Source organism: Hyalella azteca, unplaced genomic scaffold, assembly GCF_000764305.2.
Source record: "Hyalella azteca isolate HAZT.00-mixed unplaced genomic scaffold, Hazt_2.0.2 contig15442, whole genome shotgun sequence".
NCBI lineage: Eukaryota > Metazoa > Arthropoda > Malacostraca > Amphipoda > Hyalellidae > Hyalella > Hyalella azteca.
The window spans coordinates 672,302-699,589 of record NW_025945296.1 but is presented as its reverse complement, the minus strand read 5'-3'; the positions used below and the strand labels follow the sequence as shown (position 1 = coordinate 699,589).

Sequence of the window (27,288 nt, the reverse complement as noted above, 5' to 3'; positions counted from 1 at the left end):
TGAAAGCTTTACAGGTGTGTGGCTCGCCACATTCTTCTGTGAAGCATGTGCCTTACTTAATTCACCTTACGTTAGTAGCAGCAGTGAAGTGTTGATCGTTCTTTGACAACATTAATTCTTGTTGTGGCTTGTGCATTATCATTACTTAAAGGGAAATTAATCCGAGCTGTGTTATTTGTATAAAGGCTCAACTGTCCGATGTAAAGCCAGTTCACGAGGTGTTGGTAGCTGTGAGTTAGGAACCATAGGAAGCCGCGGGCGTCTAGTGCAGTGCCCCAAGTGTTTCGAGGGCACAGGTATGAAGTGTCTTCACTGTCTTGCTGCGGTAAGGTATTTGCTCTGCTGAGAAATACCGGCTAGTGATGCCAGCGAATGCTCGCAAGCCCGAAAAATTAGGAGAGACGTAAGCACTATGCTGAATTTGGCTGAAGCTGGCCATTCGGGATCCGGGGAGAATATATTCAGTAAAACTTCTCCTGACGAGACAGATAGTCAGGAGCCTTGTGTTTTTGATCATCTGGGGCCAGTGGTAGGAGAAGGTCAGAACCACTGGAGTGTTAGAGTTGCTGAGGCTGTAGTCAGTCTGGAGAGTGACGAAAGTTTGACGGTGTTGGGTGGATCAGACAATGGTCAGTTCCCTTACCTTGGTGAAGTGTTAGCCGGTGTTCAGCAAGGTAATCTCACACAAGGTTCCATTATTTTGGAAATACAAGGACAAAAAGTTGCAGGTTACACGCAGCGAGACGTGGTTGCTTGGCTCGACCACTGCACTCGAGACGGCAATCCATGCGTCATCCGCACTGTTCCTGCAGGTGAGTCCTAACGCAGCGGCAGTCCTATTAATATTATTGCATTTTCGGAGTTGTTTTTGTGTTCTGAACTTAGGAGTAAAATTTTTCAAATAATTTGCAGGATTTTCAAATTATAGCCACGCAGCGAATACGATCTAGAATCCATGTCTCGTATGTCTCCACATCAACCGCCACCGGTCTCTGAAGGAAACAATCTATTTCCTCGAGAGTTCTGAACAAAAAAGTTCGCGCAAAATATAAACCGATTTGCGACTTTAAAGCGAAATTGAACAGAAGAAACTATTTTTGGACAACTGTTATATTGGTTTTATTTGCCAGCGCATATAATTGACGTTTAACGTATGATAAATCCGATTTTTGATGAATCGGTCACTCGATTCTAGGTAAAAATAAAATCTTTGAGGCAAATTTAAACGACGTCGAGTTGAAATCCCTGTCAGCTGCCGAGAGGCACCGAAATAGTTCCGCGACCGGACCGCCGCTGGCTCTCTTCCTGTAAATGTTTCTCTCGCGCTATTTTTAGTGCAGTGACCGTATAGTGTATGGTCTCGTGATTTCAAACGTGTTTCTGTGGTTACATTGCTTATTTTTCATTTTCTTGTTACCGTAATGTATAGCAGCACTAATGTACACGGTGCTGTACATAATGTCGGATTAAAATATTGAACACTCGTAACTTGATGATGCATCTCATCCAGGTCAAGTCTTTAGGTATGTTCTAATGAGTAATGTATGGATGAAACTGACCATGATTGCTCCTTACATTGAAAGCACTGGAGGGAACACAAATGTGAACAAACGGTCGGATCACAAATAAGCATTCCACTTATGACTGCTAAGTGGAATCATTTTCGGTAATTGGATCCTATGACTCTAGACAATATGACGTGTGCACCTTATTGTATAGACTCACATCTCTTCTTATTTTAGCCATCTGCATGAAAGAAATAATTTTAATTCTGTGTATTCAATTAATTTCTAAATATTATTATTTTATTTAAGTCTCAATGCTGTTCAACTCAATTCTTTGTGATAACCGTGTATGTTAGTTAAATAGTTTACCTGTCAAATATACTTTTCCGACCGGACTTGCGGCCGGTCTCCAAGGATCAGGCAGCCTAAAATATCTTCCAAACTAATGAACGCAACTCGATGATATTTTGCAATTTGCACACTAGGTATTCAATAGGACCAAACGCTGATGATTGGGTAGTGATCATTTTTTAAATTTCACCTAAGCTCACTGCTAATATCACTAACTGCAATCGGCTACAGAAATGCCGGTCGTTCCTTCGTATAACCGTATAACTCGCGAATGTAGGCAAAATAACCGTTAGGTGCTTAGGAACGTATATTCTATGTTTCGTTCAAATCTGTGCAGTAGAATAGAAGATATTTTAGGCTCGATGCCAATTTTGGTCAGTATTGCACTGTAACATGTAAACGGAGGCGAAATCGAAAAAAACGGTCACGGCCTAAATATTATCGCTAGGTGTTTTTGAACACATGTGCAAAGTTTCCTCGAGTTGCGTTCATTACTTTTGCTCATTCCTCTGCTTAATTGGTATCGGATCAGCTCCCATGTTCCTGCTGATGTATATTCACGCTCTGCCTGGTTCAGATAGTAGAAAACTAGCACAATGCCGGAAGTTGTGCGATAACAGCTTAGCAGGAAGTCACGTGTTCGACTCATTTCGCTGGTTAAGATCAGTATGGTGAACCGACATTTTTAGCGCATTTTTTCATTTACGAAAAAAGCGCTATTGTGCTCGTCATGTCTGTCCCTCTGTCAGTCCGTCTGTCTGTCTGTCTGTGACTTCACGTTTTCGTCGATTTTGAGAAAATGCGCTCTCTGTCGCTCACTGCAGTGAGTACTGAGTTATTTTTTTCACTTACCGGTCTTTATTGGTGTTCAAGTGATAGTGTTCGAAGTTATTGGTCAACTTGATTTCTATACTCAATTTTGTCTTGAGTTGCAAACAGGTTGAGCTATCTACTCCTGAATATGTAAATTGTACCGATATTTTCAAGCACTGTCTAATTTTGCTTACGTTAAGAAAGAAGGCCATCAAGACGATGGAGATGCTGCATGTGTAATATTTTATCCGTTCTCTGACGCGACTATTTCTGTGAGACAAAAATTGTTGCCTTACGTTCTAGTCTTGAGAATAGTTCAGCACATGTTTTTACTTCGATAGCTTCAGCCGCTAACTCCACTGCAATCCCAGGTGAGGCCATTTGTAGTTCTGTGCAAGCATTAACAGATCTCGCCTCAATTGTATTATAGATTATCGCTCTAAAGATTACATCTCAAAACTATTGAGAGACGAAAGGTTGTGAAAGACTGATGTTATCATTAATACTGCCACATTGTTCTTCAGAAGCATATTCACCAAGCACTTTAGTGTTGTTCATTATGCCGGGATCTGTCACCAGTTGCGTTTAGTAAATTCATGCAAGTTTTTTATTCTTTCGGTTAAACAGCTTCGATGTATTTTAAGCGTATACTGTAATTAAATTTACTGGTTTCTCGTATTTAAGGCGTGAAATGAAAATAAAACAAAAATTTATGGAAGATATAATTTATTTGTCGGAAATTATAAATTGCTCCTAAAAGAACCTGCCTCTGGAATCGAGGGAAATATGAATTACGTACTAGAGTACGCTGCCAGACAACGCTATACGACAGGCCGGGCGGCGGAAGAGAGGGAAGGAACGAGGTTCACAAATTAGCATAGAGGCGACCTGAGCTCACGCACGCCTCGACCAGACGCGACTCCTAATGACAGTTGCATGCAAGCTATCGCTACAGACATGAAACCCTGCAACCCGTTTTTAACTCCACGTCTCGTCCTGCTGTGTCTGCCAAATTCGCCTAAATGAACTGTCGCTTCTATACGTGTGGCTTGCTGTAGGGAAAGTATCTCTGTAAGTTTTTGTCACAAATTCGCTCGTTGTTAAGTTCGATACCTATGCTTATTTCACTGTAAATTCTCAATCAATTTTTCAAACAATTGCATCGTATGGTAGATTATACAATAAAAAAGTTACGTACATTCCTCTGGCGAATGTTTTCAGAGATATCATTGCTGGATTTTTTCACGGCAGTAAAGCCTGCACCGGAATTAATTTTTTTTTTCGGACGAGAAGCCATCGAGCCTGAATCACTCAATAATTCTCTAAATTGAGCTGTTAAATCGGCATGAATACAACGCCGGGGCTGTGAACAAGATCCAGTCACCCGTACTACGCTGAATGGTTTCCTGCCACGCCCATGGCAGGGACATGCCATTGAAGGGCTTCTCTCACCTCACTTCAGTGCTGTTTGCCTGCACGCTTCTGTACCTCGTCATCCATAAAGTAGGCGGTATTCTCAAGTGTAATTATATATTTGAAGTCAGCTTCATGGTGGATCATCTCGATCCTAAGAAAGAGATCGGTGAATTGTTTGTCTGGAACTTTATCAACAAAATATTAGATCAAGCTTTGTATGCCAACGAGTCTCGCGGACAAAAATGCGTCATATTACTACTTTCTCAGTTTCTCTCTGTATGCGGACTTAAATTTTTTTGGTTTCTTGGAGTATACGGAACAGCGTGCTATCAAGATTATTCGGAACGGTGATTTTCATTCTAAATTTCAGACGTTAACACAAGCATGCTTGAATTATAGTATACAGAAATACTTTTTATGACTTGTGTACATGAGCACTTTTACTTGTAGTAAATCAAGAAGTGTAGCGAAAGTTGTGTTTCACGCCGGCTGTGTGGCCACGCCGGCTGTGTGGCCAGCGGCCACATATTTGTTTGAATGCCAGTGCGCAACATTTCTTGTTAACGGCAGGCAGCGGCTTGCGTATTTGCCTTATGTTCGGTCCAACTGGTCGTTGGGTTCTTCCGGCCGTGGTCGACTGAACGCTCTCAAATCTACGCTTGCTCTCGTCAGATCATAAACTAACGCCGTACCGTATCATTGCCACTCGCCAATAAGCTCACGTCTCGATCGTGAGGCCGTTACAAAAAATATTCCATCTCGCACCTTTCTAAAATTTCAGCTTTCTTTCACAAGTTCGAATGTTGCGATTTTTTTCGTGGCCGATTAAGTTCTAAATAATTTACATCTGGTTGTAGCCAGATTTTACGCTGCAGTTACCGATTTAATTATTGTCTTCATTACACTAATTCATTACTTTATTTAGGAGGATTTCCAAAGATTATCTCGTATTTAGTGCACCAATTATTGAATTTCTATTGTCACGTTTCCTCGAGATGATCTCATTTCAGCCTGAGCTCAACTTTTGACGATCGATGCTGCTTACGCCTCGTCTCGAATCTTTTCTAAAGTGTTCCATATAATGCAGGCCTCCGCATTTTGCTTTCCCTCATTCAAGCTGAACTGCATTCAATCGCACAGCGTTCACAACTGGAGCTCGATGACACGCCGGGGCGGGACGCACTCCTGCTGTTCACCCTCCTTGATATGTACATCGCTAGATTTTAATGCTGAGTCATGAATGAATTCACTGCTCATTTGTTCGAGCTTCCGCACTCTGGATAGAATGTCGGATTCACATAATGAATGAGCTTATTCGGAAAAATTATGCTTGCCTCTATGCCCATACGCATGGTACATGTTTATTTCTTGATACTTCAGTGAGCCGAGTTTACCTTTTACAACGCTCATTATAAACGACTCTTCATTGTATTAGTTCAACAGAAGTTAATTGACACCAAGTGTGGTTTTCTATCGAACCCATAAGTTTGCGAGTTGAAATATGCGTCGCGAGGTGTCAACGCTGATGAACAATGCTGTCCGTGATGACTTGTTGGGTGTGGAGGACGGCTCATTGAGCTGGCTGTGCTCCGCGCCTTGTGATGGCCCAATTGTCGGAGGGAAGCGCCCTTACGGTGCTCAGCGCTGCTGCTTGCGATAACGCTTCCCTTCACTTCCTCCCGTCGCGTAGTTGTCGCTTGTCGAGTAGCTTCATTTTAAGCGCGCTTTTCATGCACGCTTTTCTCAGTACATCAGTAGCATTGTGCACTTTGATATATACCTCTTTGTTAATTTTGAATGTTACGCATAAGCAACTCTTGTCACGTGCAGCGCACTGGGCAGTGAAGGCTTTGTCCATTTTTGGGAATCCATCTTGGAATGGATGAAGGCGGACAAGTTCGTTAATCGAGGAGCAAATTTTTGTGATGTCTCCAAATAAGCAAAATAAAGAGCTTCTCAGACTATTGGTCGTATCCATTCTAATGGAAAAACCTTACTTTAAAGCATTCGTTTATTTCGTTATCATCTATAATGGATGTTGCAGGGAGGTTCTCTGTACCCTGTATGATCTCATGACCATTTTTGTCTGTCTGCTTGTGAACAGTCGTGCGCGAACATATATTTCATGGCTCCTCAATAACGGAGAACCCTTGCAGGAATTGATCAAGCATATAAACTGTACCAATGATAACACTAACACTCGAAACTACCGGTAGCCATTCAGACTCACGATCTAATATCTACCCAAGTTAATATCGGTATACGCATACAAATCTAGATCGCCTTCTTATTGATTTACGCAAGCCTGCATTCGAGTGCATTGTCACGGATGTTTTGGTTCAAATTCTGAGCATTCTCTTGTGTTATGTTGTGTCTGGCTCTGACTGACGGCCACTTCTCTATAAGAACACTTCTATGTTTTAAGACACGCGCTGCATTCTCGGACTCAGCGGCTTTTACGTTGGGACGTGATGGAATTTCCAGCGCCTTGCACGGATTTATTTCAACATCTGCATTCTGCATGATCGTTTTGTTTCACTTCAGTTGTGATATGTTGCGGACCTTAAAATTTGGCACTTGAGGGGCGGGGAATTGTAGCATGGGCATTCTACTCTATTAAATGTGTTGGATAAAATCCCCATTATCTCATTGAAATTAAGAATTTACTGGATGCTTATGTAGCGATGAAATTAATAGTTTTTGGCATGATTTTCTGTGCTGAGATTGACGGGTGTGTCGCATTTAAACGAATAAATGATTGAGACTTGCACTCTAATGTCTTAATTTTGTTAAAAATTTAAAATGGATGAGATTCAAGAATGATGTATTTTTAGGACTAAAAAATTATTTATTTCTTAGCAGTACCGTTTATTCAAGCTTCATGAACGTAAATCTGAAGTTTATAAATGTATTCTATCAAAATCGGTTCCAAAAAAGTGGGACAATCCTTTTTTGTTGTTCATTCTATGATCCATCTACGCGTTTTAATTGCTCAAATTCCATCTCTTTGTATGCGCACCTCATTTCTCAATTGCATTTAATTATCTCAGCTGTGCAATGAGCGATTACAGCGCCACCGCTCTGTCGCCATGCCTGGCCCCACCACGTCTTGCATGGACTAATATATGGTACGGAGGTCAACATGTCCTGATACCTTGCATTGCCATCATTAAATCAACGCTCACGAGATCGTCACTGAGATGCATTCAATGCCGAAAAACCTTCTTTTATTTTCGTTGCTTCAAATCTACAATGTGCTAACGAATTAAGCCCAAGCTAGATTTCCATTTACGTATTATTTGCTCTTTATTACACGTCTTTCAGGAGTGATGTCAGAGAGCAGAGGCATTTCGTGTCGTTCAAATTAACGATCAATGAATATAGATCACTACAACAAATGTCGTAATAATTAGTTACTGTTTTGTGCGCAGTTATAGAAACGGATGTATGTAAAAAGATATAAATTATTGTGATAATATCGTACCATATTCAAACAACATTATTTTGCAATTGAACTAGCTTCTGTGTCCACATCCAATGTCCAATATCACGCCATTGCTATATCTACTCCATGCATCTCTCACACACAGCTAAGACCATCTTTAACATGGTGGAAATTCGATCAAAATTATGCAAAATCAATTTTATTTAGTCAAAGAGGAATTTGAACTTCAAGTAAGTTTACCCAATCGATTCCTCTGCGATATTAATTAACCGAAGACTTGGTTACGTGATAATTTATAATCTAAAACTGACAATGATAATAACGCCATAAGATTAAAGGAAAAAATATTGACTTCGAAAATGAAGGTTGTAAGTGAACAAAAGACTAGAAAATCAGAGTGCCTGGTTCGTTATTGGGCTAGTTCTTGGTAATTAACTACTCTGCATTCAAAACCCTACTTCTTATTTTCTTTATTAATGACTGTGTGCTCAGTAAACAGGTTTTTTATGTACGTATTGACATAGATACAAAAAGAGCGCGCTTGTTGGGAGTAATGAAAAATTTAACCTTATTGACAGAGACGATTGAGAAGTCTTTAATCTTGCACTTGCATTTACTAATATTTTTATTGCCTTTCATATCGGTAAATATCCACAGGCTGGGTTATTGAGTTCATCTCGCATGTCAATTTTTTCTCCAGCTCTCGTGTAAAAGCAATATTCTCACTGCGACATTATGAATGAGATCGCTGAAGGCCTACTGGAATCTGGCCAGGGTTTTGTGTTGTTGTATTGCGTAAGTTTTGTTGCCTCTACTTTTGTTTAGTTTAGGTGCGTGTAATGTTTAGCGTGGCTGCATGATGCAAGCCGTTCAGGACCGTGCCACGCATACGTACGGCGATGACTAACCTGACAGAGAGAGAACAGAACACCTTGTGGGGGCCAGCAAGCCTCACATGTGCCCCAGCTTCTTTGCTCTCATGCAGTCCCCCATCATTTACTTGCAGTCGTTACTAATTTGTTTAATGCGCTTTCTGTTTATGGCTGCTTTACAATTGCTTTTAGCTTTATTAGTTGAGGTATGATTTCGTTGTTTGAACCGAGCTTCTTTACCTGCCCTAGCTAGCAATCATTGCTCGCTCTCTATAGAGCGAGCAACAATCTCAAAACAATCTCAAATCCCTCGCACCATCCACCTTTGAATCATTCTTTGATCATCTGGGGCCAGTGGTAGGACCTTGCCTGCTGAAATAATTTCAACTCCTTTCTTTATTTCGGTTGAGGAAAATTTATAAAAGACGATAAAACTACGTAATCGTAGTTTTCGCCATGTTCTCACACGTACTTTGATATTGTAGTGGAGCAGCTGACGCTCTGGATGTGTTGAGCGATTTCCCACCAATGACCTCAACCGAGCTGTTGAATCCTATCCACTCCTGCTATTCTTTCTGTGCAATGCGCATTCTAAAGCTAAGCGAAAATTTACAACAAGGATATTTGTCTGTAAGTATGCGAATACAAGAATTAGCTCTCCATATGAAAACTTCTGTACGTTGAGGCAGTCACTGAGTCAGCCTCAATTATTAGGAACTTGAGATCGTTGAGCCTCTTGGTTGGGGCGACAATAACGGGCTGCTATTTTCTCAAGCTGCTGTGGGAGCTGCCACGAGCGATTCACGGTTATGAGGGTGTGAGGGTGAGGAGGGTGGGTATACGCCCCCGCTGGGCTCCTTTCCGGGACGTGGGTGCGGTGTATCAATGAGTAGCATCCCCTGCAGCCAGGTTCGAAGATCTGGAGAAGCATTGCTCCTTCCAAGTGGCGAGAACTGCGGTCATTTAACCCACAGCTGCCGATAAATGCTAGCTTGTTAGTGTTCTGCTACTGCCGCAGTTGCCGATAAATGCATTTGTGATTTGCTATACCGAAACTGCTGATGAATGCGTGTTCAAAGAACTTGTGAATATCAGTTCTCACTTGGAAAATATATTGTTTGAATTCTTAACTGATTTGTGATATTTGTCAGGAATAAAAGTTTTTTTTCCTTTCCACTTACACGACCACATGAGGGATAAACTCTTACGAATCTGACTAGCGGCGACGCACGTGCGCCTTGGTAGTAAAGTTGCTGTTCATAATATTCGAGAAACTTCACCGTACTTTGATCTTTCACAATTATTGATGTCACTAGATTGCTGGAATCGCAAATTCACTAAAAATTTAAAAGCGGAGAAAACTCCACAAAAAATGGCACATATAGTTCGCCGCTAGATTTATAAACTAGGGACGATTGCATATAAAAAGGGAGGATATCTTTGTACCTAAAGAAACTTATTTTAAAATTGATCACCAATAAACTATGAAGATTAATGTTTGGAAAGTATTTCATAAAATTTTTTGTACTCTCTTGTTTTTTTTAATTCTCTTGACTTAGCTTTGTACGCATGGCCGAAATATAGAAAAGAACAATAACCAACGTTCCTATTATCGGGCTCTGGAACAACCTCACCATATCACTTGGACACTAAGTTCTTAATTCAGGTCAACACCAAGCCATAAGGAAATCAGTTAAGCGAGAAAAATGGCATGTAGTGTGGAGCAAATACGCCTGTTCAACTTGAAAAGCTAAAAAAGCTGGTGCTTATAGGCAAGTGAAATGTCGATTTTCGGTAAACAGATGTTGAAAACGACCATCAGGTTTGGTAGTATTGCAGTCGAGAACGGACAAATTGTTATTAAATTCAAGTTCCATGAAACCATGGAAAATTTCATAGAATTATGTTGCTAGTTAAGGTAATCGCAAAAAAGTTTAATAGAGAGATGCTTGAAAATAAGAAAGGTGTCATCGACGTATCTATTATGAAAAATTGGTTTAATATAAAGAGAACAATTGGTCAGCAAAAAAAATCGTTTCAGATTTCAACAGATTGGTCAATTCGTCCAAATTAAATTGATTAGCAGATTTCAATTGTTTCATAAAGAGGTATATTAGTAAACATATTCTCCACGTCAAATGAGGCTATAGTTCTGAACGTCGATAAAATTCATTCATTTAAAAAAAATAATTTCGCATTAAAAATTTAATAAATTTATTGGCGTCTAATTCACATCATACATTCCTCATTAGTTTTAACTTTAAACAAAAGTAAGAGTGACCTTGCATCACTTGAAATTTTCAAAAAAAATTAGTTTATAAAATGAGGCTGGCCCCCTGCTCCATGTTACCCTACTGAACTGGAGACAAATTTTTTACGTTTGTGGACTGCTTGAAGGGTTTTATCGACGTTCAGGACTTGACTGTGGCCTCATTTGGCGTGGAAAATTTGTTTGCCAATATACCTCTGTATAAAACAATTGAAATCTGCATAAATTATCTGTTTGAAAATATTAACGATCTTGTTATTGCTTAGAAAAGTAATTTTTCAAATATTCTCTGAAATTATCAGTTTTCAACTCGTTTTCCATATTTGCTGACAAGTTTTACAGACAGATTGACGGTTTAGGCATGGGTCTTACCCTCGGCCCAACCTTTGCGAATCTTTTCCTGCCTTCACGAGGTTTCTTGACTGACCAATTGTCCGCTCGATTTTAAGCAATTTTCTATAACGGATACCGTCCATATGACACCTTTATTATTTTCAAGCATCCCTCTCATATTAATCTGGTCTTCGAATACCTAAACTTGCAAGATAATTCTAATAAGAGAATTGAAAAAAAAGGAATAAAAAAGTTCATGAAATGCTTCTCGAAAATTAATCTTTCTATTTTATTGGTGAACAATTTCAAAATAGGTTTTTTCTTTAGATACAAAGATATCCTCCATTTTTCATATGCGATCGTCCCCAGTTTATAAATATAGTCGTGCACTATGTGCATCTGCGTACTTTGGGATGACGTCAAACAATCTTTATTCTAGGGTCGCAGAACATAAAGGGAGGAGTTGTAGGACTGGGAAGTTACTATCGCGCCTCGTCATTCGGCTGTGCGCACTCACGCTGAACGGCGTAGCGTTCCAGTGTCCGACAGTGATTACGGCTTTAGCTTCTATTTCTGGTGCTTCCGGTCTGCGTATTTTGGAATCATTTTATATCTTTAAACAGAGGCCTAGTTTAAATGCAGCCATTAGATTTTATCCACTGTAAATTTTGAATAGATGGGTTTTTACTCTATTTACTCTGTCCTTTGTTTGTAAATTTTGGTTTTACCTTCTGTATTTTTTTAATTTCGACTGTATCAACTTCTGATTGTATTTGTGTTCTAGATTTTTCTAACTGACGATAGAGCTGGACTCCGTAACGTCTTCAAATAGAGATATGGTGAATTTTTGTGGAGTTTTCTTCGCTTTAAATTTTTATTGAAAACTTCTTGATACTGTGAACAATGGAAAATCTTTCTCTGTTTTTATTACTTGTTAAATCAGTTTCCTCATCTTCATGACACATTGCTGCAAATATTAGTAAAAAGAAAGGTTCAACTTGGCCGGCTGCACGTTTTATGCTCGCGACCTTTTCACGCGAGATTGTCTCGGCTCGAAGTAACGTGTGCGCTATCGTGCGCCCGAAAGGCGGCAATTGGTCATGCGAGATCAGTTTAGTTTTTGCCCTGGCCTTTGAGTGGAAGCTGGTCATTTTACTGATCTTGACTCAGTTATTGTCTCGCAGTTTGGCCTCTCCCTGATTGGGTTCAGCCAGTTCTCGTTATCTCGTTCCTATTACTGTATTGCAGATCTTTCTGGCATTGTTACCATATAATGTGCCCGTATTTCCGTATTTTTAAAGTCTCTGAACCACGCATGGTTCAAAGAACCAACAACTGAACCAACAATACATTTTGAACCACGCGTAATGAACTGGGGAAATGGTGTCTTCCGTTGCTGATTATTCCCTGCGTCCAAGTGACTTTTATAGTACCTAGTTCGTTTTTTTTGGACATGAACGTCTGGTCGCAAAACTGTTCATAATATTAGAAAAATTATTATTTATGTGCGAATTGCAAAGTCGGGTTTTGTAATTCGCTCAACTCCTCTACCTTACATCAGTCTAGTTAGGGTAGAGCTCTTCATTAATACGGGTTCAATGAATAAAAACGAATTTTTTGTAAATTCTTTGGAAGTTTATTAATTATGAGACAGCTGAAGAAACCATTCTCCAAAGCTCTTTTGACTAAAATGGCATTCTTTTCAATCAAACCTGTCTTGTTGTCACTATATATAGTTCACAAATTTCTTTACGTTTAAACCCCAGCCTATTTGCAAAACTCTACACAATACTTGTTTTAAGTTTTAGGAAAACATATTACTGGAAATGCTTGCTATAACTATCAACTTCTTGATTAACTGTATTCCTTCACATTTACTGATGAATATTTAGAAGATCAAGCTATTTAAAGCACATGTTCAATGAACTAAGGCGAGAAGAAACCCTTAATATTGAATATAAAAAAATCGACCATGAGCCCTAGTCCTGGGTCTCTAATTGGCCTGTTGTTCAGTGTTAAACATTCAACTTGAGATCATGCCTGTTTTCTTACTCTGTATTATCTTGATCGTTTGGTAAATCATGGACACCCAGTTTGTATGTACAGCTCGTAACCGTCCTACAGTGCTTGTGAACTGGCTGGCAATCAGCCACTTCTGGCTGGTCGGCTGCTCTCCGATTCTGGAGCCCCTTTCAGCCAGGTATGGCTGCCAGTCAGCCACCTGCATCAGCCTCATCAGAGTCAGATGCCGCTTGTCAGTTGCCTGCTGCGTGCTTGTAAAGAGAGTGCTGTGTGTCTGTGCGCTCAGGTGTTTCATCGCCTTCACACAAGCGCTATTTTACAAATCGCTCTTACAAGAGCAATACTTTTGCTCATGTGTTTCTATGTTATGAATTTGATGTGTCGATTTCCTGCATAATATCAAGCACCTGCACTATAGCGGCGCTGGGCACCCGATCTTCTGGATAATGAGACACCACTGGGGGCAGCTTGTTTTTTACTCACTATCTTCCTGTGTGCTTTGAACACTAGCTAGTTGCTCAGTTAAGCATCGTTCAATGCCTGTGACAATTTTGCTTGGTTGACTTGTGAAAATTTACCAATGCGGAAAGGTGTCATTTCCGCTTGACGGTGCGAGTGAGTTTGTTCAGCAGCAGGGATCCGGCGTGAGAACTTTCGCACCGAATACTCGATCATCAAGGTGAGTTCTTTCGCAGCCAACAAGGTGATCCAATTTATATTATGTTTGCTTGTTGTTTCTCTTCCCGAGTGAGGGTTGATAGAAAAAAATATAACTCACTACTCACTGCAGTGAGTGACAGAGAGCGCATTTTCTCAAAATCGACGAAAACGTGAAGTCATGGACAGACGGACGGTCAGACGGAAGGACGGACGGACATGACGAGCACAATAGCGCCATTTTTCCATAAATGAGAAAATGCGCTAAAAGTAACAAGTACCACTGTGCTCAATTCTGACCTCACGCCAGCAAATCGTTACCACAAACACAGGGTTAAGACAGAAGCCAGCCCTAAAATAAAATGAATATAAAATTTGGCCTTAAGGTTGTGACGCATCACACATCGTGCGTATGCAGGGAAGTCGATTCTTCAACTGCTTCATGGCCTTACTAAGACGAGCACAATGAATCCATTCAGATAACTCATCGCATGCCTTCCGCCAGCTCTGCTTGCTAATACGAATAACATTCTGTGTTATTTGAAGTCGAGTCACGTTCTCACTTGTGTATGATTATATGAACATTGAGTGCATGTATACATAGTATAATGAGTTTAGGGATATTTAAAATAAGTTACGCATTACAAACTTGCGATGCTTTTTAGCGCATTTTCTCATTTATGGGAAAAATGCACTATTGTGCTCGCCATGTCCGTCCGTCTGTCTGTCCGTCTGTCCGTCCGTCTTTTCGTGACCTCAAGTTTTCGTCGACGAGAAAATGCGCTTTCTGTCACTCACTGCAGTGAGTACTGAGTTATATTTTTTCGTGCTTTGACCAGATCTTGGCGGTGTGAAGTGAGTCAGAGAAGCCGGCAGTCGCGAACTTCAGCCATGGAAGTGTGAATGAAATGCTTCTATGTTTTGTTGCTTGTGAGAACTGGGGCCATTGCCGCGGTCTTTTTCTCAAATCATCGCCGTATGAATTGTTCAATATTTGAGATCTAGCGGCGTACAAATCGACTAAATTATTACTGTTCGAATAATCTCGCTATAATGAGGGTTGGGAGTATAGAAATTATCAGCTTCGTAATTTGCTTGTAATTCTAACTGAGAAATATATTAAATATTTTGGTATTAAAATGTTACTCTCGCGAATGCAAACGCATCAACAAGAAACTTGGCCTCATTGCTGAGTAAGGAAGTGACATTGAAGTGTGGCCATGAATACTATACGTGCCTGGCTCTCCATCATATGAAACATTTTTTAGTTTTGTGGCCCATTGTGTATATATAATAAACACATTGTTAACGTGTCCACTTTCTCTTCTGTCGTTCAGCTGGTACGAATATATCGTTATTTTAACAGTTTTTTATGTTCAAATCCCAGCGTCTTTTGCTTCGAATGAATTGCTTCACACGTCCACGAAACTCGCATACCGGAGCAGAGTTTACGTTTGAGAGCTGCCTTCAGTTATGTGGGCCATCCGCTGTGTCTTGGTCACTCCATTGCTGGCCATGGACGACAATATCTTTCATGGGAAACTCCCACGGTAGCTTGAGCTCCTTCACATCACGGTAGACTATGGCGCTCGAATTGCATGCAGATATGATGACTCGAAAGACATGCCAGTGCTTTGTTCCTTGTTATTCAGAGGAGAAAAACGTTTCAAAATTTTCCTGCTTTCCAGAAGTTTTGGTCGCGCTTTTTGGTAAGCAGATCTGGATTGAGCTGCCATTATTTTTTTTATACATTGAGTGAAGTTTTCTGCATGGGCTCCATCGAAACTCGTTACTTGTTATGTATCATTCTTGGTTATAATTGTCAACCTCTCATGCCTTTAAAATAAAATTGTTGAGTATCAAATTGAAAATATTTTCAGCAAATGTCCTTATTAAAATGACAAATTTTTGTCGAATATAATACAATAACCAACATATATGAACTGAGAGTTGAAGCGAATCATTTGATTGGGTACCAGTCTTTTCTTACTTGTATTGTTTCTGATTCCTATATTCTCTTTTGGATGGTCTCCTAGACATACATCCTGGTTTGACTCACAGTGGTTTTGCTTAGTGCCGTTTCACTAATCTTTAAATTTGAATAATCTCATTAATAGTGAGGTTGTCAATGTCAGTAAGACATTTTGCTTCGAAGTTAACCACAACAAGTTATTAGTCGGGAACTTTCCTCATTTATTCCTTCTTACCTCACGATTTACTAGAGAACTCGACGGGTATTCAACCTTTTTTTTTTAAGCTGGCAGGAGAATCTGTGCGACATCCGGTGTTGTGTGCCTGCCTGCCTGACAGCTTCTTGCCTCTGGGCGCCGTTGCAGTGTCGCCCAGCGCCCTGCAGCCATTCCCTCTCTGCAGCCATTCCCCCTAAGAACACTTGCTCTAGACTAGAGTCTAGACTTATACGTGCGAGTTATTGGCATGATTCATTCAAACATGCTCACACGTTATTATTTATTTCAACTTTCTTACACAGTATTCCTCAAGACTCTAATTTCTACTCTTTGTTAGATGAGACCTCACACATTCAGACCAGAGCATTGGTCAGTGGAATTTGCGTGTGTCGCTCGAGCCTCACCATGATTAGTGCAGATTTGAGCTCGATTCTTGAAGTGCTGCCCATCCTCAAAATGCGCTCCTTATTGTTGCTCAGCTGCCTTCGCTGCAATTATGAAGACTGTTCATCAGAAAATTTGTTAGTTGATCGTATTTATGAATTGAGACTTATACTATTAATTTTATTCCGTTTTCTGAAGGGAAATGACGTAACGCTAACGTCTGTGTAAAGTTTTTCCTCAGCTTACATAATTCTCTTCAGGACGCATTTGTCTTTTCACTGTAGGTAGTTTGGTTTAGTGTTATTTCAAGTGTAGGCTGTCGGGTAACTAAACAACACATACCAGATACGTAAATCCAGCTTATAGCTCAATAATTTGCAAAATCCCATTCGTCCATAACATGACTTGATTGTTTGTCCAATTATTTCGAATATGAATTCATGTTTTGATTCAGGTGCTATATCTTAATACAAATAAATCTATTAGGCAAAAATCGTTTTGCAACTACGAAAACTCCTCTCAGTCGTCTTTCTTTACTTAAGATCATCATTTTTAGATCTGATTAATTGCCATTGCTAGTTCTTTGTAATTAATGATCGATTCTGTGATGCTTGGTTTGGTTTTCAATTTAGGAAGAACGTAAACTGCTGTTTCATAATTTGATTGTCGTTCCAAGACAATCATATCAATAATCATGTGTTAATTATCGGCGAACCTTTAATTACCGGCTTATAATCATCGTCCTAAATCATGGAATTTTTTTGTCGATGCATTGATTGAAGTTCGACAGGCGCGCTTTACAGGGAGTGTGCTTTGCGACGTGTGCGTCACTTATTTCATCTTCGTCTTGTCTGCGGAATGTTTTCGCTTGTTTTTACATTACAGTTGTTCGCTGACAGCTGCACGAATGTCAGGAGATGTGCGCGTGCCTCTGACCCCACGCAGGCCCTCGTGGACTTACCCCACGCAGGTTCCCGTGGGCTGACCCCACGCAGGTTCCCGTGGGCTGACCCCACGCAGGTCCACGCAGGTTCTCGTGGGCTGACCCCACGCAGGTTCCCGTGGGCTGACTCCACGCAGGTTCCCGTGGGCTGACCCCACGCAGGTGCCCGTGGGCTGACTCCACGCAGGTTCCCGTGGGCTGACTCCACGCAGGTGCCCGTGGGCTGACTCCACGCAGGTTCCCGTGGGCTGACCCCACGCAGATTCCCGTGGGCTTACCCCACGCAGGTTCCCGTGGGCCGACCCCACGCAGGTTCCCGTGGGCTGACCCCACGCAGGGGCCCGTGGACTGACCCAACGCAGGGTCCCGTGGGCTGGCCCCACGCAGGGTCCCGTGGGCTGGCCCCACGCAGGGTCCCGTGGGATGACACCACGCAGGGGCCCGTGGGCGGGCCCCCCCGCGACTATCAGCCAGGTCTGCGACGACGACCTGGTCACTATTAGAACTCTCCGTCAGTACCGTTACAGTTCCATATATACTGTACTTTATCCTCTAAACAACATTTATTTAGGAAAATATATTTTCGGAACAAATCCACCTTATTGTGTGAACTTTTTCGTGCATTATTTAACAGTAAGGTTATGATGTGTTATTAGACGCTTGATGTTGCGTTGAATTATCTAGATTCGTGGGTACGTAATTTATATCCGACAGTGGGCCTCTGAAAAAGGTTCCTTCATTAATGATTTATTATTCTTAGATTAAATTAGCTTCTGCTTAATGCTAGCTACGGTCAAGACGCCTTATAGATGATCTAGTAATGGCTGCAATTTTATAGAGCCGGCGGCTCCTCAACTCCCACCAGACTGGTTCTATTCCGCATGTTTGGGCGCGTTTTTGCTTATACGTTTTATAACAAGAGTATTTCTATCAATTACTTGATCGTGTTGTTTCAATGTGCAATGGGTCAAATCTCAGCACATTGTTAGGAAACGAAAAACACGGCCCTTGGAAATTTTGAAGAGAAGGAAATTTTAACTCGGAACCGTGTTAAAAAAATTGTTTTTGTTCTGTTTTATAATCTTAGTGTCTTACCGAGTGCATTTTTTTCGGAATAAATCGTTAACCTGAAATGATCGCTCCATAATTTCTCTTATTGTATTGTTTTCATAGTTTGCTCTCATCAAACTTGGTGCCAGGCCGTAGCCATGCTTCGATTTGGTTTTCGCCTGACGCAAGTTGCCATGAGCTTCGTCTGACGCAAGTTGCCATGAGCTTCGCCTGATGCCATGAACTATGCTGTGTATTGGCAAACAAATCAATGAAACGGCCGTGTTTACACCGCCTTACGTGACCACATGGCCGCGACGACTGTGACTGAACCAATGTTTTCTCGTCAGTCTAAAGGCTTGGCTTGGTCTTTCTGCCGCTTTATTGCCTTTCAATCAGCGTTTTGCTGCATCAGCATGCTTACGATTTGAATTAATTTCCTCTCAAATTTGCTCGCAGATTTTGTACAAACAAATTGGATCTGTTCGACGTCAGAAAGTTGCACTTTCTGTTCTAGTGTGAATGATGTTCATCTTTGATCTAATTTTAATTCGAGGGAACTATTTTATCAATGTATATGCATTCAATTAATTCAAGAGGCAGTTTGAAATTATCAACCCGATGATGGAATTTCAGCTCGGAAATTAATATTTAGACTTGGGAAATATTGAGACTGAGTAGTCCGGACTAGATTTTTTTTCTTCAGCCATGTGTGTTGACTTAGTAGAGTCATATTGCCGAAGCTTGCCAAGGAATGGTCACAGATTATAGTTATCTACTGCATGATTCAGTAATTAATTACTAGTATTTGATTGCTCCTAAGTACAATTTCTACAGGGAAAGTGAAGACGCTATTCTAGCTTCCCTCTAGCCATGCTGTTCGTACAGTCTTCGGCAAATGGTTCCACAAAACGTTAGGCGTAACCGCCTCTATATCAGAGCCAATGTATGGTTATTTCGAGGCACTGGCACTTGTAATCATAACTTTCTTATTGTCGGTAAAGTCTTCAGCACTTTCTCTTCAAATCCTTGTCGTGCTCTCTTAGGTCCTTCATCGAACTGCGTTACTCTACATGCGCAGTGCTAACCGGTTACGCGGTTTTGATGCATGCTCTGTTAGGCTTATACGCTTGCTTATTATATTTTTCGCACAAATTTATTATTAATTAAATTAAGTCATTGTTCTTTAGGTGATCCACTTAGCTGTGTACATCTTCCATTTCCTACGGGTTAACTAACTTTTGACTTCATCTTCGGATGAGGTCGGATAATCGTGACACAAATATATTTTACAGTCGCTTGACCACTGGAATTTTCTAAAATACGCTATATCTGATAATGCCAACACTATTTCTCAAATGCCTACCCGAATGATACGTTTTTTAAAAAGCCTGTCCAATTAGTCCACCCACCGACATTTTTCTGTACGATTTTTGTGAAAATGAATGAAATTGAAATGGCTGGTGAATGAAATATTCACCAGCCCATTAGATATTGCTCTCCAGTGTCCTGTACGTCATGTATAGTCGTCATGCGGCTGGCTCAAACTATTGCCGTATCTCAATCTAATGTCGTAGGTCAATATTTGCTTCTCGTCTCGTCTTGAAGTTGCGGAATAATTAATTGATGAGAAATCGTGCGACATCGGTTGCTATTACTAAAAAAATCTGCTCCCGGATGGAATTCGAGTTGGGCGGCCGTCGAGACTTGGGCTAAAGTGACCTCATCCTCTTTTTGTTTGTTTTTCCTAATCCCTTACGAGTTACTTGCGAATCATATCTAATGTCTATATTGAACAATGGTATTTCGGTTCATTCTACATCTAATCGTTTGTCATTTTTTCAGGAAAATGAAATCGCGGGTTGCTGTTATTCTTTTCAATCGCCTGATGCAACATAAATCAATGGCAGTATCGGAGCATGAAATTTATATGCATGGTTCTCATACAAGTTCTACCTTCGTGCTGGCTTATTTGGTTTTAAATTTATCTCCTGATTACAAATTCACTCTAGCGTGTCTATGAAACCTAACTTTAAACAATTTTTGATTGTGAATAGGTGTCCGGATTTGAAGCACACAAGTCAGTTGCAAGAATGAAATTCCGTTAGTATTTTGGTGGTACGGTACCCAATTTGTTACTGCAAATCGGCTTCGAGTCAAACTGTTGACATAATTTCTTTAAAGTTTTTCGTCACTCACTGACCTGGTTATATTTTCATGCTAAGACATGAGGTGATTTGCCCCTGTATGTGTAGCAGCATGGTGACCACATGACCTGGATGGTTGCATGTTCTCAGTATGCCGTAGATGTCATCGGTAGTGTGCCAGGTCCCGGAAATCGTGCCGTCAGGTGTCAATGCAGGATCATCTGGCAAGTTGCTCATGAGCCAGGCATTTATTGTCGCCACGGCGCTGCCGCTATCAATAATTTTGGAGGCTCAGTTGTCAGCTTTAGTGGTCAGGTATGAAGATTTTTTTGCCGCTCCTGATAGCTATACGAATGTGAACGTTTTCTTACAGCCCTTTCTCATACGATTTAATGGGACTGCCGGGATATCCCGGTTCTCTTTCTCCAGGTGATTATTGCATATGGCATAATAGCAAAGGGTTGGCTTTGAGATAAATGTCCTTGCTGTGTCGTCCAGCCAGTTGTCAATTTAGACATTTAGACGTCCATTTAGAAGCCTAACAGGTGATTTGTGATATGAAACAAGTAGAAAATCTTCTAAAACATACTTCGCGCGCATAAAAATCACGTGCATGAGGATTTTAATTTCATGTTCATGCATCAAATTTTATTGTTCACTGTAATGTCTACTTAAGCGATGAGTCATCCGACTTTCTGATACGCGTACAGACACTATACCTGGTGATAAATACCATGCATGATACGCGTACAGACACTATACCTGGTGATGAATACCATGCATGACACGCGTACAGGCAGTATACCTGGTAATGAATACCATGCATGATAAGGATGGTGGAGTAAATCTTAATTCATTATATGCTTACTCATTTCATTGCAGCAATGATTAACATGAGTGTCTTTCATGCAGAGACGAGCTGGTGCGGCTCGTTAAAAAACTTATTGCACTACGCATGAAGTTATTTCTTGAGAATTCCGGAAATGCTCTTCGGCTACACATTTCGTTACCTGCTCTAGATCTCATTGCTACAGTCAAATAATAATAAAATAAAGCCTTTTTCATTCTTGAATTTTGAACCAGGTGATCGTTCAGGTTCTTCCTATATGAGCCAAAGTGAATGAGTACAGACTTTTCTGTTGTACATTTGTAAGCAAGTTTCTGACAATGTGGATATAGTCCTGATAATAATTATCAACACCATAGTTGGATAGTCCTGAGAATTACTTATTAACCAGGCAACAAGTTTGGTGCCAAGTTAAAGACTCTAAATGAGACTAGAACTGAGACTCTTGAATTAAAGGAGTGAACAAAAATAATTATCCAGCAGAGATGAATATCTTATTTATAAATCGACAGTTGGTAAATCTAATCGATAAACAGTGATTTAAGGTAAAAAAAAACTCCACTCACGACGAATAAATATCTACATATTGGCTAGTCTTTAGACATTATGTTCACTGTATTCAATTATTTAGATGTACACAAAACTAACGTAGCAAGACTAAGTTCGCTGTCAACTCGCTCTAGTATAGAAATGAGTATACAAACTAATGAATCCTGAACTTCGTGGTCGCACGTTTCGATCGCTGCGGTGGCTGGAAGGAATGCGATGTTTTCAGGTAGACGGTAAATAGCTTGCGGTCAGCCGGAACTTATTAGCTCCTGCTGACCGCTGGTCTTCTCGTTGACCTCCCGCTCCGGGGGTAACGAAGTTACTCCGACGCCGACTGCTGATTTATGGTACTGCGGTATCATTACTCTAGTTGGTCTGCTAAAAGTATAATAGACTTGCTATTCTCGTTTATGTGAATAAGTTTTTAATTATTTTTGGGTAACCAATCTCCGAAGAAAAGTGATTTGGAAATACCAGGGATACCCATCAGTTGAGGATAGGTTGTGAAACGTATTTCTTGGTGTATAAATTTTCTTGAAACTCCAATGAATAATAAATTGTAAACCGATTATACAAAAAATATACCAATAAAAAAATATGGGTCGGATCGCCAATCAATAACTTGAATTCGACCTACTATAAATTCACCAATTAATCTCATTCACAAGCTGAGTTAGAAGAAATCTGTTTAATTAGTGAAGGTATCACATAATGTCTAATGCTGCAGAGGGTAGGGCCTCCTTTGGCAGCCTGTGCTGCATCGCGCGCTTTCCAAACCAGCCTTTCATGCACTACATGTCAACGTCTCCGCACTCGCGAGGAGTTTGATCCATTACTGGCCTTCATCTAACATGTTTTTGTATCGTGACATGTGATGCAAGGCTGTTAATTATAATTCCATCCATATACGCAAGTCATCCTCCACATTCCATAATGAATGTGGAGGATGACTTTAAATGGCCTCTTTCACATTGGGACAGGCGTTATTCTATCCATCAACCTCGACTTTGCATGCTCAGTTTCTCGCCAGCGTTTTCAGCCCTTCTATCCTTCCTTTCCCGTAGCCTCCGCTTCTCGTAAGCAGAGCCATGAAGGCTGGTAGGCTACCCTACTGATCAGATTTGGCCACCTCTGCATGCTCTTCCGTCTAATGGATGTCTCCATGTCATGTGACTCATGCGAGGAGGAGATATGGACTCTTCGTAAAGATATTTCTTCCCACTTCGCTGAGGCTCTGAGATCAATAGGGTCATAGCTGTCCCATCACCTTCTATCGCTTCTGAGGAATATTTTCTTCCCCTCTGTCACCGCTCTGCCTTGGTTCAGCTCCGTCCGGGTCACTGCAGTTTCGGTATATTTTTTCACTTCGTAGAGTGGGGGCACCCATCAAGCGCCGTCTGTGCTGAATGCAAAGCCTCCTGTCCGCTCAGCTTCTGGCTATGCCCCCAAAGTCAGCTAGCGTCCCATTTCTTTAGGACAGTCCCGTGGAAGCAGCTGCGTTTTTGGCAGTTCTCCCTGCCAGTCACTCTTGCTCTCATCCGGTGACCTATACTCGTCTAACATTCAAACCATGTGCCCGTGACCGTCAGTGTAAAAAGACTACAAATATTTTCTCCCCTTCGAACGAGAAAGTTTGTCTTTTTTATACTGAAAATTTTTGAGTGTTTAATCTCCACTTGACTCTCACCTTGATTGATGTATGATGCTAGATTCAATCTTGGTCCTAATCTTGGCTCACGATGATTTTTCGTCCAATGTTTTATCTTTTATCCATGTTTTATCTGAAAAAGTAGTGTTGATGTTTGATGGTAGTATCTTATCTTGGATGCTATCATTGCTCGTGATTACAGCGAAGGCAGTTGCAGTGGACCTGATGACAGTGCAGCCAACTGTTATATTTCTCTTCACAGTCGGTGAATTTTTCAATTAGTTACTAGATTCTCTCGATTTAGCTTTCTGTCTTGTTAACATCTTCCCAAGATGTTATGCGTTTTGAATTCAAGAGCGTTATTCCTTGTCATAATTGCTGTGAAGTCCGCGTTGTAACTCACTGCACAAATTCACCATTGAAGATCCCACTTCGTTTTCGTAGGGATTTCTAAAAATATTTTTAGTTTTGTAAACTTCTTTTTCGTGTGCTGTCCGTCGTTTGACCAGGATTTGTTTGAGATACTACTGTGCGATAGAAGTTTTTTTAGCCATACCTCGTAATTTGTAACTTATCCCTTGTTGTTTTATGACGAGTGTTGTATTTGATTAAACATTGTGTATAGTATTTTTTTTTATTATACGATCATTAATAAAATTTTCATTTTCAGGTACGTCTTTGTGTGCTGCTGTGCAGTCCGAAACCGGAAACGTTTCTGAACATGTAGGTCTGTAAGTATACGTTAAATTAGTGCAAATATTTCGAATTTTGGCTGAAAATCGCGATAAGTTTAAAGTTTTTTCACTCTTTATGGAGCAAAATAATGTTTATCAATGCAGTTTGCCTCCTTCACAGGGCATCACGCCTCTGGTGAGTGATGCGTTTACGGTTTTTTATGTCCAGTCCCTACATATAAACCTAACCACCTTGCGCTCAGGCCTACGCATTGTCGGTGACTTGCCCATCGTTCCTATAGGTCTGAAGTGCCTTCAGAAATGATCCATTTATAACATCGACGAATTTAAAACATTGAAGCCGAGCTTTTATTAATCATTAATGAATTGATTTTTCAAGCTAGTTGGGATTTTTTTTGACAAAAACGAATTCCGTACAACGATTGTTGCATTCACTGCAGTTACATGATTATTTTGTGCAGGCATGATAATTTGTAACTTATCGATTGAGCCCTGACTGAATTTTAGATCATTCGTTGCAATTCCATCTTACTGTATCGATATTACAGGCTCGAAAGATTTTTCCAATTTCAAAAGTTTTAATTCTCATCCAAGTGAGCACAATGGCTTGGACTCGTTTGAGTGTGTCTGCCTTTATATCACTTCAACAGTCAGCGTAATACAATACAACAAAATATAAGGAATTAGGTATTTCAGTGGAATCCTAAGGTTAAAGTATTTGTTCCGTTATTCCACGCATTAGGCTTGTGACTTGGTACATATTTGTTGTGAATATTTCGCCGACGGGCCTCCAGCGGCGGTTAGAGAAAGTCTGCCACCTCCTGACGAGCGTCCTTCGTACAGGCGCCGCATTGCGATTCTCGTGCTTATTAATACCTGGATTTTACTTGCCGACAATTGAAAATTAAGCTTAGACCAGCATTAGCGCTCATATGTATTTTTATATTTATAATTTAAGCGTGCGAGTCGATTCATAAGTAGGCATGCAATTATTTCCTCCATGGCAGTGGCGAACCGATCTTTGTGTTACGTGCGTGTTTTCTCTACGTATGCATTACGATGACCGAAAATATTGCAGATTTTCCTGTCCTTTTAATGAAGGGTAAGGTTATTAGTTTTGGTTCAGTCATTTCTCAACTGAATTAAAATAGAAAGTAGGTACAATAGTGAACGGTTGAAATTTTACGAACTACTATCTTTAAATAAATATTTTCTAAAAAATTCCGTACTTGTTTCTAATTTTCCCTCACCACGTGCTCACTAAGTGGCAACCTTAGGTTTTGTTATCGGGCTTTCTCACCTAAGTAACATGGCTTGCACTAGTCCTTGAAATGCAGCGCAGCGTTGTTGGTTTAGCTTCCACGCCACAGTTGCTGGTTCCAGTTAGAGATGTCCGGGTATTGATGGGGTGAGGGTGGGGTCTTGTGCATACCAACCGGAGAGAAACCCTGCCGGGGCACTAGTGCCTTCTGTAGGTAGGCCACGAGGGGGGAGGCTGGAGGGGGGCGGGCTGTACCCGGCCGATAGGCTTAATCAATTATTGGCAAAAGAACGTTAAAATGTTGCGATGTCATCGCTGATACAGGTCAGCTATGTTATATGTTAAGGTGTCGTTGCCTAAGATGTCCCAACTATAGCTCTTATTATTTTAGATCAGCCGTTTTTATGCTTTTTTGTCATCAAATAACACGGTGAATGAAGAGAATGGTTTTTAAAACATTTTTGGGGTATTTAATGCTATTTGTGAGTTCTCGTGGTCAACATTGTTGTGTATTTCTGACATAATTAAGAATACTAAACCAGAAAACTATCGCTCATTTCTTCATCATTTATTCATTTCTCCAATGTGTTTGGGAAACATTTTTAGACGTTGTAATATGATCTTCATAAGTGTTAACTGTTCGCTGATAACTCCTGAGAATTGTTACAAATTGTTCGTTCATGTGTCATCGCGGCCATCGCCCACGAATTATAACTTGAGACGCTCAACAATCGTTGCGATACTACGATTACCGATGTATTTTCTTCCACTAATTCCATGCCAGTTCACCGAAGTGGAGTTACGTTCACTTCGCAGTAGCAGATTTTTGGGGAACATTGGCTTGCAGTTATTGTGAATTCTTTCGGTGTCTTGAACGTTCTAATAAATAATCTAATATCGGCGCAGCGAAATTTAATGGTTGGTGCCTCACACAAATTAAAAAGATTTTTAGTATTCTTATTTTGATGCCAAATGCCCCACGAAACCTGAAACTCGTTTTGCCGACGACGATCAATGAGACATTTATTTACTATGCTATATCTGCTGAGTTTTAGGTTATACTGTTGAGGCAAAAAGGCATCCTTGCTTGCGTCAGTCTGTGTAACGTTATGCATTGCAAGAATAATATGCATGAGATAAGAGCGAGTAAAAATAGGCAGGGGTGTTGGAGATTCTGGGAGTGAAGGAGGATGGGGGTGGGAAGGTCATGGCCGACCTTGCCGTTCTGGTTGACCTACCTCCTGTTGACCGCCCTCAACCTGCTCTGGGCCTTTACTTCCAAAATCCGCTAAGTGAACGTAAGGACTTACGCTCTATTTTCTTGTCCATAATTGGTGGATTTTGCTTGAAAGGCCGTCAATGATTGGCTGATGAACTTACGATCTCTTAACTGTTTTTAAAAGAGTGGCTTGAAAGGCCGTCAATGATTGGCTGATGAACTTACGATCTCTTAACTTTTTTTGAAAGTATAGGACCTGGTCCTCTTCTGTGTGCTCTGCAACAGAGACTTGCTCCTCCAGTATGCGAGGTCATCTCATATTGCCGTGGCAATGTTCAAACACCAATGGAAATTTGCATTAATTTTAAAATTTTACGTGAACTTTTGAAATTTGAAGTCAATTTAAATATCGGCCTCCTCTGAACGATGGCGTCCTCTCATCCCCTCTCGTCCACTCATCCCCTCGCGTCCACTCATCCCCTCGCGTCCACTCATCCCCTCGCGTCCTCTCATCCCCTCGCGTCCACTCATCCCCTCGCGTCCTCTCATCTCCTCGCTATTTACGAGGGCACTCGCATTGCATCTCAACTGACTAGAAATGTCTGTAAATAGTCGCTATACTAATAGGAGAGGCTACTTGCCGTTAATTGTCATGGCTGGCACTAGCTTAATG

The 27,288-nt window shown here is 40.8% G+C and overlaps 1 protein-coding gene across 2 annotated transcripts in view; it reads left to right on the top strand.

Moving 5' to 3' along the window:
• The window catches only part of LOC108664581 (membrane-associated guanylate kinase, WW and PDZ domain-containing protein 1), an 86,783-nt gene continuing 59,495 nt past the window's right edge, over positions 1 to 27,288 (top strand). For both annotated transcript variants that reach the window (XM_047884440.1, XM_047884441.1), the window contains exon 1: positions 1 to 812. In XM_047884440.1, coding sequence (XP_047740396.1) covers positions 413 to 812 — 400 coding nt within the window. In that variant the 5' untranslated portion in view covers positions 1 to 412. The remainder of the gene's footprint in view (positions 813 to 27,288) is intronic.